A 13,504-nucleotide genomic window follows, 5' to 3' on the forward strand; every position below is an offset into this window, starting at 1 on the left:
TTTGTTTAAATATGAATATCTACTCTAAAACGTTTGGATACACAACTATTATCTGACTCATTCATCTATCTAACCATAAAAATAATTGATATTACACCGTTTTCTCACATTTTTCCCAACAAATATAGTACATAATTTCTCTTCAGTGTGCATACATAAGCATGACTCACAGAAAAACCTACGATAGCCATCGCTTGGGTAAACTCCTGTGAGTATCGCACTCATCAGTTATAGTATAGAGTTATAAAACACATTTAACACCATGTTGCTTGTTCTGTAAATGTCTCAGATCTATTGAAATATGTTATGAAATGGAACGCATACATTTGTGCTGTGTGTCACATTTATACATGAGGATCTGTCTGTGTAATTATGTACGTATGTGCCTATAGCCTAAAAGCAATTCAGTATGTAAAGGCTATAACTGGGTAGTCCATTACTTTTATGCCTTTTTGCCTGTTCCGTTTTGACAATGTCCTCACAATGAATAACCATCTTAATGCACATAAAGCCTGCGTCTTCACTGCAAATCAACTACGTCTCTGTGTATGAATGCACACAAACACAACAGTCATTTTCATTCTCGCATACAATATCCGAGCACACGTGGATCCAGGCAGAGAAGAGAGTTGTGCGAAAGGTCAGCTGGGCTTTGACAAGCAGGTGCTTTATTGGTGTTTTCCAGTGGAAATCTAGCAATTTAGCAAGGACAAAAAAAGAAGATAAACTATTTTAAGTATTGCCTAATTGGGTTTACTTGGACCAAAGCTATTATTATTTCAATATATCCCATTATTTTCTAGCCAACTTTGCACGACCATGTTTACGAGACATGGAAAGAACCTTCTCATCAAGTAGGCTTTTGGCCAGTATTGATTTGTTTCAGTGTATGCTGTTTGTACAAGTAGACTGGCTAAATGAAGTGAAGAGGAGTAAAGAGGTGAACAACACCTGCAGAGACAAATGTAGAATTTCTCAAAGTGCACGTCTGATGTTAAAAAGGCTATTGAACAGTAGAAACACCACAAGTAAAAATGACAAAGTTTACCTTAAGGGTAAAAGCTGCAGTCATGTGATTCTGTCTATCAGTCTATAATTAATCATGGATATTGGAGAGACTATAAAGACGTATCCAAGGGATGAATATTTATTTATTGATTTAATTATGCATACCGAAACTGGCCTTCGTTCTCAGGAGTGATTACATTTTCCCATTAGTTCCTCACCTAAGTTCAGCTGTCGGGTGTGAATGATCGACTCAAGTCTTTGACACTGAAATGCAGCTGATTCGAATGTATAATTGTGTCAATTTATTAAGTGTAAGATCCAGCAATGAGGCAGAGTGTTAATGTTAATAAGTGCTGCTGGTGGAGCTTCTGATTAGAATAGGGAATGGGTGTGTTTTCCTTGCGTGAAAAAGCCCGTCTGAGTGCCGGACATAGACTGTCTTTGTCTCGAGAACAGCTAATGATGGCCAGCAGCATCAAATAAAAATATCAGCATCTCTCGCACCAGTAGTCACGAGAGGAATTAGCTTAACTTATAGGTAGGTGTGAGCAAAGCACCCCCAACCTAATTAACGTGGTGAATGCAAAATAAACATTATGACCCTCATCATTATGACAGACGTCCCATTTAATGCTGACGGTGTGACCTTTATCAAGAGAGGGAGTGTTATAGCTGTGTGTTTCAGTCACTTCTCGCTGCAGAGTGTTGTGGGGTGTGTGCGTGTGTGGCAACAATCTCATTGCAGAGCTAAATCTTTATCTGCTGCAGCAGTGGCACCTGCAGCAAGCTGAAAAGTCATCCTCCCCTCACTTTTATGAGCTAAGAAATAAAAACAAACCTGAGTCACAGAACAGTGTGAGAGTAGATGTGACACATTTGCCCTACACATTTCATCCGAGAGTAAGCTGTTAAGCAAGGATACGAAGCAGCCGCTGGGATGGAGACAGTAGCTTGTTTGTGAGTCCCGTGAGGATTTTCTGTTGTTTGTTTTAAGTACAGTTTGGCTGCCTTTGATATATTGTAATGCTTTTAGATATCAGAGTGTGATGCTGCTGTAGAATAAGTGTGTTTACCCTTACGTATTAAAATGCTTTCTCCAAATGAAGGGTTGTGTTACAGTTCTGGTGATTAGATGACCGTGGTAACATTTAGATCACAAAGCACTACACTTATAGCACTTATAAACTATCTTTTTTATATGTATGACTATCTTGACTACACCGTTTGTAATCCTGTGTATAAGTATTTTGTGCATTGGCAAAAACAGTACAAAATCATGTTTAATTGTCTAATAGCGCAGCTTTCGTTATTGAGAACAGCTAGGGTTAGAGCTGCAATTATTATTCGCCTAATCGAGTAGTTGATCAACAGAAAAATAAATAATAATAATACATTAGATTAAAGCTCAAAGATGCTAAATTGCCAACTAATTTGATAATCAATTAATAGTTAGCCTAATGTTTTATGAAAAAACTAATGTTTTATGCAAAACAAATGTTTTATGCAAAACAAATGTATGCATATGTTTTTATAACATTAAACTGAATATACTGTATTTGGGTTTTGGACTGACACCTTGGACTTGGAGAAAAGGGGATGGGACATGTTCAACTATTTTCTGACATTTAATAGACCAAACGATTAATCAAGAAAATAATCTTCACAAAAAATATGCCGGCAGGCAGGTAGACCATGAGGTAGACAGGCAGGTAGACCATGAGGTAGACAGGCAGGTAGACCATGAGGTAGACAGGCAGGTAGACCATGAGGTAGACAGGCAGGTAGACCATGAGGTAGACAGGCAGGTAGACCATGAGGTAGACAGGCAGGTAGACCATAAGGTAGACAGGCAGGTAGACCATGAGGTAGACAGGCAGGTAGACCATGAGGTAGACAGGCAGGTAGACCATGAGGTAGACAGGCAGGTAGACAGGCAGGTAGACAGGCAGGTAGACCATGAGGTAGACAGGCAGGTAGACCAATGAGGTAGACAGGCAGGTCGGTTTGTCAATCATTTCCTTTGGGTAGAATGAAATGATTGGACGGTATGTCTAGCTTTCCTGCGACAGCTACAGATACCAGATTTTTTTTTTTTTTTTTGTCAGAGCATTTGATTTATTGATTGCTTTCTGGATGTAAAGAGTATTTCAACAAATATAACAAAATAATGTTTAAAAAACACACTACCCACACAACTTAAAAATAGTATTATTATTTACTCATGATGTATGTCAAAAGAGGACTTTTCTGGGGGTGGGGGAGATTATGTTATGGGAGCCATTGCTAAAGTACAGCTGTCCCGACACTGCAGTCCCAGTGCACTTAGAACACCGTCCCAACTGTCAATATACAAAATTCAATTGGATCCTAAATAATGTAGCTAGCTCTCAGTGAGTTACTAAAGCTGGCAGGCGGACTGAGAACCCTGAGTGAGCGATATCATCTGTCTGCCAAAGTAACATAGATATTTAAGTACCATATTTCACATATTAATTAATGTATGCCTAGCGAACAGGTTGATATATGGGAACATAAAAATGTTCCTCTCTGTGGGATCCGGTCCCTGCTTTCTTCACTTTCCAAGACTGTTTACATCAGAAAAGAAAAAGCTTTTAATCAGAAAACTCTGTGACTTTGCTGCACTAAAGTGACACATGAGCGGAGGCAGAAACACATCGAGAGCAGCGGGAGGAAAAGGAATCACTGCGGTGCCGCATGAACGGTGACATTTATCAGCTCCTATGAGGTTTGTTCTCCGGGTTCGCCATTATGTGAATCGGAGACTCACCTGAGAACGCACCGGGTCAATACGGCTCGTTTTGTTGAACTAACTCGGGTTTGCCAGTATTTCTGTAGGATAGATGGTGTTTTGTTCTTTGCCTGAGGTGCGTAACATTTCCAACAGATTCTATGTTGAATGAAAATAAAGTGAGAATTATACACAAATTAGATTGAGACCCACGGAGATGGGACAAATAGATACAAAACCTTTTCCTCTACCTTTCATTAAGCTGCTATTAAAAGAAACCCAGAGTCTAAAATTGGCAGAACAAATCCTAGATGTAATTCCTTGAATTGCATTACATGTAAAGAAAACATCTGTTTGTAAAACAACATAACGGTTCTATTTATTCTTGTATTGGAAGATTCAGTTTAAATCTTACATGCCAGCCAGGATTTCTTCTCCCTTTAAACACGGTTTATAGTATACGCTATTTGTCTGGTTATGTTTTTGACTTTCAGTATATGCATCTCTATGCATGAGGTGAATAATGATTTACACACTGATATCTTGACTCATAACTGAGGTTCATCTTAGCTGTGCGGTGGATAGCACAAAGGAATTGATACTGTCCGTTCCAAATACTTTTCAGACTTTCATTAAACAAGCCCCCATGGATGTTTCTGCGAACAATGACTGCCTTTATTCCACACTGTTGTTTCAGGGTCAGCGGGACATTCCTCAGTTCACAGGCCTGCACACAACGTACCCACAGAGCAGAGTTACTGTACTGTTAAATCCTGAGAAAACAGCAGCAGCGTATGCTTCGCCGCAGACACAGACGCACTTTATACCATTAGAGTTCTGTGGCATAGACAAATGATGTATAATTGAACGTGTTTAAAGGCTATTGAAGAAAATGTAAACCAAAGGAAAAACTCAACATGGGAAATAAATGCAACGCAGTGCAGCAAATCAGCACTTAAGGGGCCGTGAGGGTGTTTGCTGTTTATCTCATAGAGGAGCAGGATAAGGCGGATTACAAGACGTATCTTGCACATATAAAATGAAGATGCTGCAGATGGTTGAATATTGTCCAAGTTTTCAGAGAAAGCTATAAAGAACACAGAGATTGTCCTGCTTTTTTATTTCTAATTCAAAACTATACTACTACATATATATCTATATCTATATATATTTTTAAGAACATGACCCACATGAACCTTTTGTTGCAATTTGTTGTGGTTCAAAATCAATGAAATGTAAAGTAATTGATCACAAGTCACATTTACACTTTATGTCATATACGACATGGGATCTAAAAAAGCTACACCTGATATTTTTTGCTTTCAATGAAACAACAACGACAACAACATGAAAACACTATCTGTTTTCCAGCACAGCCATAAAAGGCTTCCTCCCTGGAGGATATGATCATCACTCCAAAAGCCACAACATCAGGGCACTGCCCTTCCACTCCTAAATGCCAGCCACGCTCAGCAGTGCTGAACCTTTTCAATCCATGCAGAAATTGAACCACTTTCACTCTTTTTATGTGACTGAAAGGGTTATCAGCAGGGGAATTATGGCAGAGGAAGAAAAAAAAAAAAAAAATGAAAGATAGAATTTGGGAAGTCTTCACCTGAAACTGCACACTTGGGTAGTTGGTAAGCCAATCTCAAAGTGCACAAGCAAAAAGATTTTAGGCCTGACTACCCGCCAAGCCAGATAGACAATAAAACGCCTCATGCTTGACAAGGCCAACAGCAATTGGGCTAGCATCAAGAATCCTCCCCATGCAGCGGAGGCACCTTAGATATACAGTTAACATTCCACAAAGGCCAGGAGGCTCCATTTCAAAACATACAGGTTTCCTCTCCATCTGCTTTCAAATGTCTTGTTTCAGTGACTCTTATCAGTCTGTGTTTTTCTATTTTTAGTTTCTAGATTCAGTCCAGATGTAAAATGGGAGTCATGGAGATGGGGGGAATGTGGGTTTCATTTCAGGGTCTGCTGCTGAAAGTTTATTGTCACTCAGAGGGAGTGTGACAAGTTTCTTTTTACCAATGTGTGGCTACCACATCTATCATGTAGTACATTAGCAGTTACAAACCTCACAAACACCATCTGGGAGACATTGCCATTTAAGTATAGGAAGAAAGTAGAAAGGATAGTATAATTCACAATGTTTCATGTTCTGCGGATAGTATACTTCCCTTGTTAAGATAGATTTCATACATTTGGTGAACATGTGTTGGTTTGAGATGTGTTTATTGAGTGCAACATGCAATCATCTGCACTTTCCTGCCATTCACACCCAACCAGATGCAAACCACAAATAATAGCACGTGGATGCAGGTTTTTTTTTTTAAACATGGGAAAACTCGCTAAAAAAAGAGGTTTGACTTCTTTCCCATTGGGAGTTCTTTTATGGTGTTTGACGTCACGCACACGCGGCCGGCACCAGAAGCAGGGTTAGTAAACAGTGGAAAGCAGTTACTTATTTTTTGTATCCGTTACTCATTCAGTCTCTCAAACCAGAGTTGGTGTTTGTCGGAACAGACTAACAAAGACTCTCTTTGATGAGTTTCATTTTGTTTCCGTTTCATGCGATTAAGAGCTAGTTCAATTACTGCTGTCTGACTGGAAACTGATGGCTTTAAGGGGAGTATATTCTATGTGTAGTACGCGATTCTTTAGAAATATTTTTCCAAATCCCTGTTGATTCACTTCAACATGCGCCATATAGCTTTTGCGTGTCCACCAGGTGGTTGTGTTTCCATCACTGCTGATCGATGACCCTGACTACTGCAGAGTCATTTGTCTCGGGGAGGAATGCCGATTGTAACCTTTCCCACTGAAGACTAAAGCCAGATGGTGGTGGGTGTCCGGGGTGTTTTTTGTCCAGAGAGAACGTTATGACAGCGCTGATCTGGATATTTTTGTCTTTATGCTCTTTCATGTGACAGTGAACAGTTCATCATAAAATAAAAAGGAATTCAGTGAAAAGTGCTCTGAATAATAAGCTTTCCATAACTTGACACTGAACCATATTTGAGCCAATGACGGACAGCTGAATATGCGTGTTTGACACCGCTCTCCCTGACAATCACACATACCTCATCTCTACATTGCAGTTTGTATCTCTGTAGCTTAATATGAGATATACAGTCTTCTGTTTGGAAATGCCATAATATGTTACACTTCCACCGACGGAAACCAGCATACAAAGTAAGTCGAAATCTAAACTTCCCTGTAGAACTGCTATTCCTTTCAAAATAAATGTCACATGGTAAAGAAACAACACAAGTGTCTCCACAAATGTTTATTTGTAACGTATCTATTCTCTATTGTGACTTTGCTGAGCTTGACGGGATTTTTCATCAAATGTAATGAATAGTGTGCAGACATGACTCGCTGTTAGTGAAACGCATGAATGCAAGCCATGAAAGGGAAATTTATTTTTCAAAGATCGCTCTATATTCTTTTATTCTTCATGGGGTCTAAACTATTTGTTTGTTGCCATCGACATGTCTTTTAAAGTAAAAATATGAATTATTTATAAGCTGTAGAACAATAAATAAATTATATACTTGGTAGCATAACATGGGCCGTTATCCTGGTGTACTTTAAAAAAGGCTGAATGTTTGGTTGGTGCAACAGTGATTTAATGACAGGGGAGCAGAACACGCTCACAATGCGTTTATGACTACAAAAGAGCACGATTAAAAGACAAATTGGACCTTATTTACTCTATGAGAGCATTTATAAACTCTCCCGAGTTACTGCTGTCACACCTGGGGCCATCAGCTTGCAACTTTAGGATGTTTTGAATAGTGAAAAAGAATAATAAATACATTAATAATAAATGTATTTACAACGTTTCTGTTCTAGACCTTCATCAGGTAAATGGTTTCAAGTCAGCAACCACTGAAACATTACATTCCCCACATACCAAACATTAATTTACTTTATGACAATCCCCAATATCATATATGGAGCTAGACAAGTAAAACACATAAATGTGCCCCAAAATGCTTACAATTAATGGGTAGATTGGATCAAATTAATGTTTAAGCCCCAAAGGCTAAATCGGCAGGTTACATTTGTAGATGAACCTGTAGGGAAACATTTACATGGCAAATGAAAAATCAGCAGCCATAAATAATAAAAACTTCCAGTCATCTGCGCCTGTCCATGCAAAGTGTTCTTCTGGGCATAGAGAGGAAGAAAAACTACTCACACCACAGGATCTTACTCAATAAACATGATTTATACAAGCTGTTTATCAAAGTTCTTGGATTTCTGGAAATTAACTGGTATGTAGACTGTAGTTACGAAGGTTGCTGTGTTTGCAAAGCTCAGTGGATGTATTTGTTATCGAGCAGCACATAGTAAAACTCAAGAGGAACATGCACGCTATAGAATATGAACTCAGTAAATGTTCTGGGTCCTTTCAGCACTGGCAAAATGGGGATTCAATTTGGAAGTATATAAGAAGCGATTACTGTATTTCAAAACTTTGAACTAAGCTAATTCTCGTTAAAGCTTATGTCAGACATGGGGTGAAAAAAAAGTAAAAAAAAAAAAAAAGAATACCCGCAGCCCTGGGGAACAAACTATACAACGGAAAGAAGACAAAGGCACGACTAAGGAGGTTAAGAAGTTGCTTGGCTAGTTAGCTACCTTAGCTAAATCAGCTGTAGCACAGTACATATTCTGGAGAAATATTTCTTCCTTCTTTTTCACTGGTGAATCTCTGAAAAAATAAAGTTTTGTTCAATTTCCAAAGTCTGTCTATTAATGTTCATCTTGATTCACAACAGCAGGACAGAGCTGAGCATCTGGATACAGATCCCAATGTCTAGTTGGATGGAAGTTAAAATCATTGGGGATAAGGACTATTAATGCAGTTTTCTGAGACTAGTTTTATTTGGCCTAGACTACATTAAAAAGTGTTTTTAATTATTCATGATGGAGCTCAATTTATGCCAAGGTTGCACTGTTGTGAAAACTGTGAATGAAATTAAGACAGAAGTGCTTGATGTACAGTAAGTCATGGTGCTGGCAACCTGCCTAATACCTTGAACTTGGTATACGGTTTCTATAAAATGAGCACAGTATCTATAGTAGCTTCTAAAGCAGTGCCAATCACAGCTGTACACCCACAAGTGAGGTGAGTCATTAGCAGTTTACACTTCATATAAGAGCAAAGAAAAAAGTAGCTTTCACTTCAAAGTGAGCACCGCCTCAGTATAAGCTTCTTGGAAAAACTATCCAAAAGTAGGTTTCCATATCACAGGGATTAAAAAAATAAAAAAATGATGTTAAAAATGACATTAGTTACATTGCTGACACTTGAATCTCAAGAGATTTAAAATGCAGGAAGTGGAGAATATGCTTTACATCCTGCGTCACCAACATTACAATCAACCAAAAGCTCAAAGTGCAGGGATCACAGCCATGTTCCTTGCGTATTCCTGTGATCTGACGAGTTAGAAGACTGCTAGGTGGAGAGAAAAGGGATGATGCAAAGAGGATGCCTTTCAAGCAAGTCGAGAGGGTTACAGTATATGATGGAGGGTGCGTGTGCTATGAATAGTTTTTAACTTATTACATCTATCACAGCTCAATGAAGTGCTGTGTCATATAGCCTCTGTGACTAGTCATAGCTGCTTTGATTTATTAACTTTATTTCCATTACCTTGCAATCATGCATTTTGTTGTCATCTTAAATGTTGTTCCTGTCTACTCAGCTCTGGTGTCATTTAATTTCTGTTATCAGTTCAGCCGTGTCTCTGCTTGTCATCTTGATTTGTTTTCGTTCCCCTTTGAAATGAGATGCTTTCTTAAAAGAAAACCTGCAAACACTGCCATTAATATGCATTGGTCTTCTTTCTGGGTTTCTATTATTTGTGCATACAAATGCTGTAAAGCAGAGATTGTTGTGCCCTGGTCATCCTCGACAGATTACCACTACTACACCAGAAGAGCCTAGTGTGAGGCACCAGGGACAGTGAGAGCCAAGCAGCCCTGTGTCACACTGAGTTTACTGGCAAGTGTGTAACTTTCTGTTTTTCTCCTTCCTGGAGAACATATCTTCAAGCTCTGCATAATTGCTAATTTAGCCAGATATTACTAGTTCAGACTCATTTATAGTAATTGAATCATTTAAAAGGATCACAGTATTGCAAGAAGAAAGTCACGCTTTACAGGCCATAGGAATTTATTAGGCTCATGAATTTATGAACGGTGCCTTTATGCTTGTCAAATTGATTAGGATGACAAGATATTCTATAAAGCTACATGGACTGCACAGAGGTGACCCACATCTTCAAAGGGCAACTCTTTCCATCATAAAATAACACGTGCACATGATCATAAATGCTCACATTTAGGTCACATAAAATGTAGTTTATTAACATCTATAGAGGGGATGGGCTGACGTCACTTTCCCACTGGAACACGCCCCCCTCAGTCGGACTGAGTGGCAAAAGTGCAAATCAACATCCTGCAACATGGCTGCCGTTAGTCGGGGAAATTGCGGGAGTAAAACAAACAATTATCTAATTAAAAGGCAGTTAGACTCGACAGTGATCCTTAAAGCTTACCAAAGAACCAGTGGTCCATAGACTGACATGTTGCCAGAAATCATAACCATCTTGTTGCTGTCGCTACAGCAGTTTTAGCTGCTCTGTTTCAACATTGTTCAGACTGGAAATACATGCATGCAGGCTGAAACCATCCAGCAGTGAGTAAGAACAAGTATTAATTATTATTTGGTAAGCTTCAAGTAGAGAATAAGTCTGCAAGCTGCTAGGATTATTTATGATAGGTAAAATGCCATTTCTTTATGCTAACAACATTAGCATGTTGTACATGTGATGAAAACTTGACTAGCAAACGACTATTGATTTGTCTGTGAACCTTGAGAGTGATAATGGAGCCACAGTTTGCACTTTCGTTAAATGTTGTTGCTGTTGAGCCATGTTTTATGTAACCTAACTGCACTTTACAAGTACAGAAATAATTCTAATCCACATTTGCAGCGATCCACTTGCTAATCTATTTAATTATTATTTATTTCTATTTGCAGTCAATCGCACAAAAGCTCATCCCGATTTGGACTTGTTTTTTGTGTTTTCGGGACATTTAAGCTACGCTACGTCTCAGTGGGCATAACCACAGTGACTTCGGCCTACTGTGACCTCACATGCGTAGAGTCTATAGGACAAGCCTGTATTACAGCAGCTACTTCAGGTAAACCTATCCAATGCGAAGTCAGATTCTATTCTATCATATTCTTAAAGTTACCTTAAACTGTGTCTGTCTTAAAAAAAAAGCCCACATCTGAGCTCCCAATTTAAAGTTCCAAACTTCAGGATGAGAAACTCACCTCCTTAGACTAGGAGAAGTGGCTGTAAAAGATCTGCTCCTTCAAGGAAAACAGAGTGCAAATGAAAATGTCTCAGGCAGTTACAAAACCTATGACTGCAAACCTGGAAGCTGATCTCATTTGCATATCAGACTTGGTAAATGAGATGCAGAGCTGAAGTCTGCGGACTAAAGGTAATTCCTGCCTGGAGGCACCTCTCAGTACCAGCCTCTATAATGTCTACTTTTACTAAACAAATGCTAAGTGCAGACCCAGGTTACTTCCCTGCACATACAGAGCAGCACAGTGATGCAGCTAAGACAGTTGTGCAGTGAACTGTAAAGGTGGTAAGCCAACTAACACGGAAATAAGTACACATAGAGAAATAAATACATAACGTATCACAAGTACATTAAAAAAGTACAAGACATTCCCTGTTCTGCTGTTCTGTGTGTATTCAGTACCGGTTTCTCTCTTTCAGTTCCTACTACAGCGACTTTGTAACACTTTCAGGAGTTTCGGGGTAATTCCAAACTCATTGTGCTTCTAGCCCCAGTGTCAGCTGAATAAGGTGACGGACTGGTGTACAGAGGAAGTGGTACGATCCATGCGTCCACGTATCGGTTTAGAGGGAACAATGGGAGGTAGAAAACTGTCCGTACAGCACAAACCAATTTCTTTCAAAATGCTAATCCTCTCAGTGTGCTAAAGCCAGACAAGCTTGTGATCTTCCTCGCTTTGGTTTTATACATCTACAGAGTCAATATATCAAAATTGCATTCTTACCAAACGTCTTCGTTCTTCTTCAACAGTGGTCAACAGCTGGGAAAACTCTTTAAATGACTGTGCTGAAACACAAAGGAATAAAACACCATATTAAAAGTTGAAATACTGTATGTTTGGTCAATAAATGCATCAGCATGTATGATACATCCTGCACAATATCTTCACAATTGAGCAAGTACACACTGAGCCAGTGTTATATTCTTATGATAAAAGAATATATATTTTTACACAGTGGCTCAGTCGTTAAGCATCAGATGTTACTGGCACCCCACAAGCACTGTAGCGTGGTGCTAAAATGTTTATTTGCACTGCAGCTTCAGAGCTTTCAGTGCAGCACATTTTAGAACCTAATAAAAGCATGCAGCTGTCCAATTTAAAACCAAGACATGCAGTAAAAAACAATACTTCAATTGAATGGAACCCACTGATTGCTTCCCTTTATTTTCTTCCCCTGCTAGGCTTTACAATATACTGTCACGATGTAGGAGTGACTTATATGGTAGAGATATGTTCACACCATCTGGGCTATACTTCAGTAGCTTATAATACATTCTGCACGGCCGGATGATTTCAGAATACAGTACATCGAATCTCATCTGCCAGAGAGTTGTGCCTTGATAGCTTCACAGCTTCATTAAATAGGAGGGCCAGATACAGTGTGGCCTCTGTTGGTCAGCCCCAGTGTCACCCCGTGTCCAGCCATTTAGCTGCGGTCGAGATTCTCTGCTTGCCAACACGGTAACATCATTATCAGCTTGCGACGGCTTGGCATGGGGAGCCATGCATCATCTTAGACACTTTGGTCCATTTACACACCAAAGCTTTTAAAGACCAGCGAGCAATGATTTTGTGCCAGTGATCCTGCAGGCAGGCTGGCCTCCTATTAACGCCACTAGCTCCTTTATCAACAGCACAAACCTCTCAGGGGGTAAAGGGCACAGCTGGAGCCGTTGATGGGACAAGATTAGACTCCGAAGAGAGGAAATGGGAGTCAAAGTGAGGTTACAGCTTGCATATCATTCACTGGTAAATGGAGGAAAAGCAATAGACGTCATGAATCACTGAATAAAAATCAAATGTACTAACTCAATAGTGGACGAATACGGAAGCTTAATTCGAAATATAAGGAGACATTTACTGTACATGTACAATGTTTCTGTATATTACAAGAATATTTTCTTATAATAATAGGAATATTTTCTTGAAATAAATGTTATGGGTATAAATTGTGCCTTTCTGCTTGCAATTTAACTTTTTAGATCTAGACCTCGTCTGACTTGTTCCACCCCAGAACAGCTTGTGGAGACTAAAGGATTGACATTCCGAGAAAAGGGCATGTAACTTTTCAAAAAATCTAAATTTCTATAGCTACATCAATCTTTTGGCCCCATTGATTCCTGGATAACTGGCGTGGAATGTGAATGTCACTGCAGGAAGTCATAGAGCGAAATCAATAAAAGGTCAGGTGAACCCGTCTTGCAGCGCATACAGGATCTCGATGTTACGTGGCGAAGTTGGGAGCATCAAAGTGAACTATAGCAATACTGCATCAAGATCATGGCTGGCATTCATGCAAGGGTCCAGCTATGTCAGTCAGAAAGCTCAGTGTCATT

General features: G+C 39.3%; 1 protein-coding gene across 5 annotated transcripts in view; it reads right to left on the minus strand.

Moving 5' to 3' along the window:
- The window catches only part of arhgap42b (Rho GTPase activating protein 42b), a 57,840-nt gene that overhangs the window by 27,531 nt on the left and 16,805 nt on the right, over window positions 1-13,504 (minus strand). For all 5 annotated transcript variants that reach the window (XM_029445687.1, XM_029445688.1, XM_029445685.1 and 2 more), the window contains exon 3: window positions 11,892-11,953. In XM_029445687.1, the coding sequence (XP_029301547.1) occupies window positions 11,892-11,953 (62 nt within the window). The remainder of the gene's footprint in view (window positions 1-11,891; window positions 11,954-13,504) is intronic.

Source organism: Cottoperca gobio, chromosome 13 (genome assembly GCF_900634415.1).
Source record: "Cottoperca gobio chromosome 13, fCotGob3.1, whole genome shotgun sequence".
Taxonomy (NCBI): Eukaryota; Metazoa; Chordata; class Actinopteri; order Perciformes; family Bovichtidae; genus Cottoperca; species Cottoperca gobio.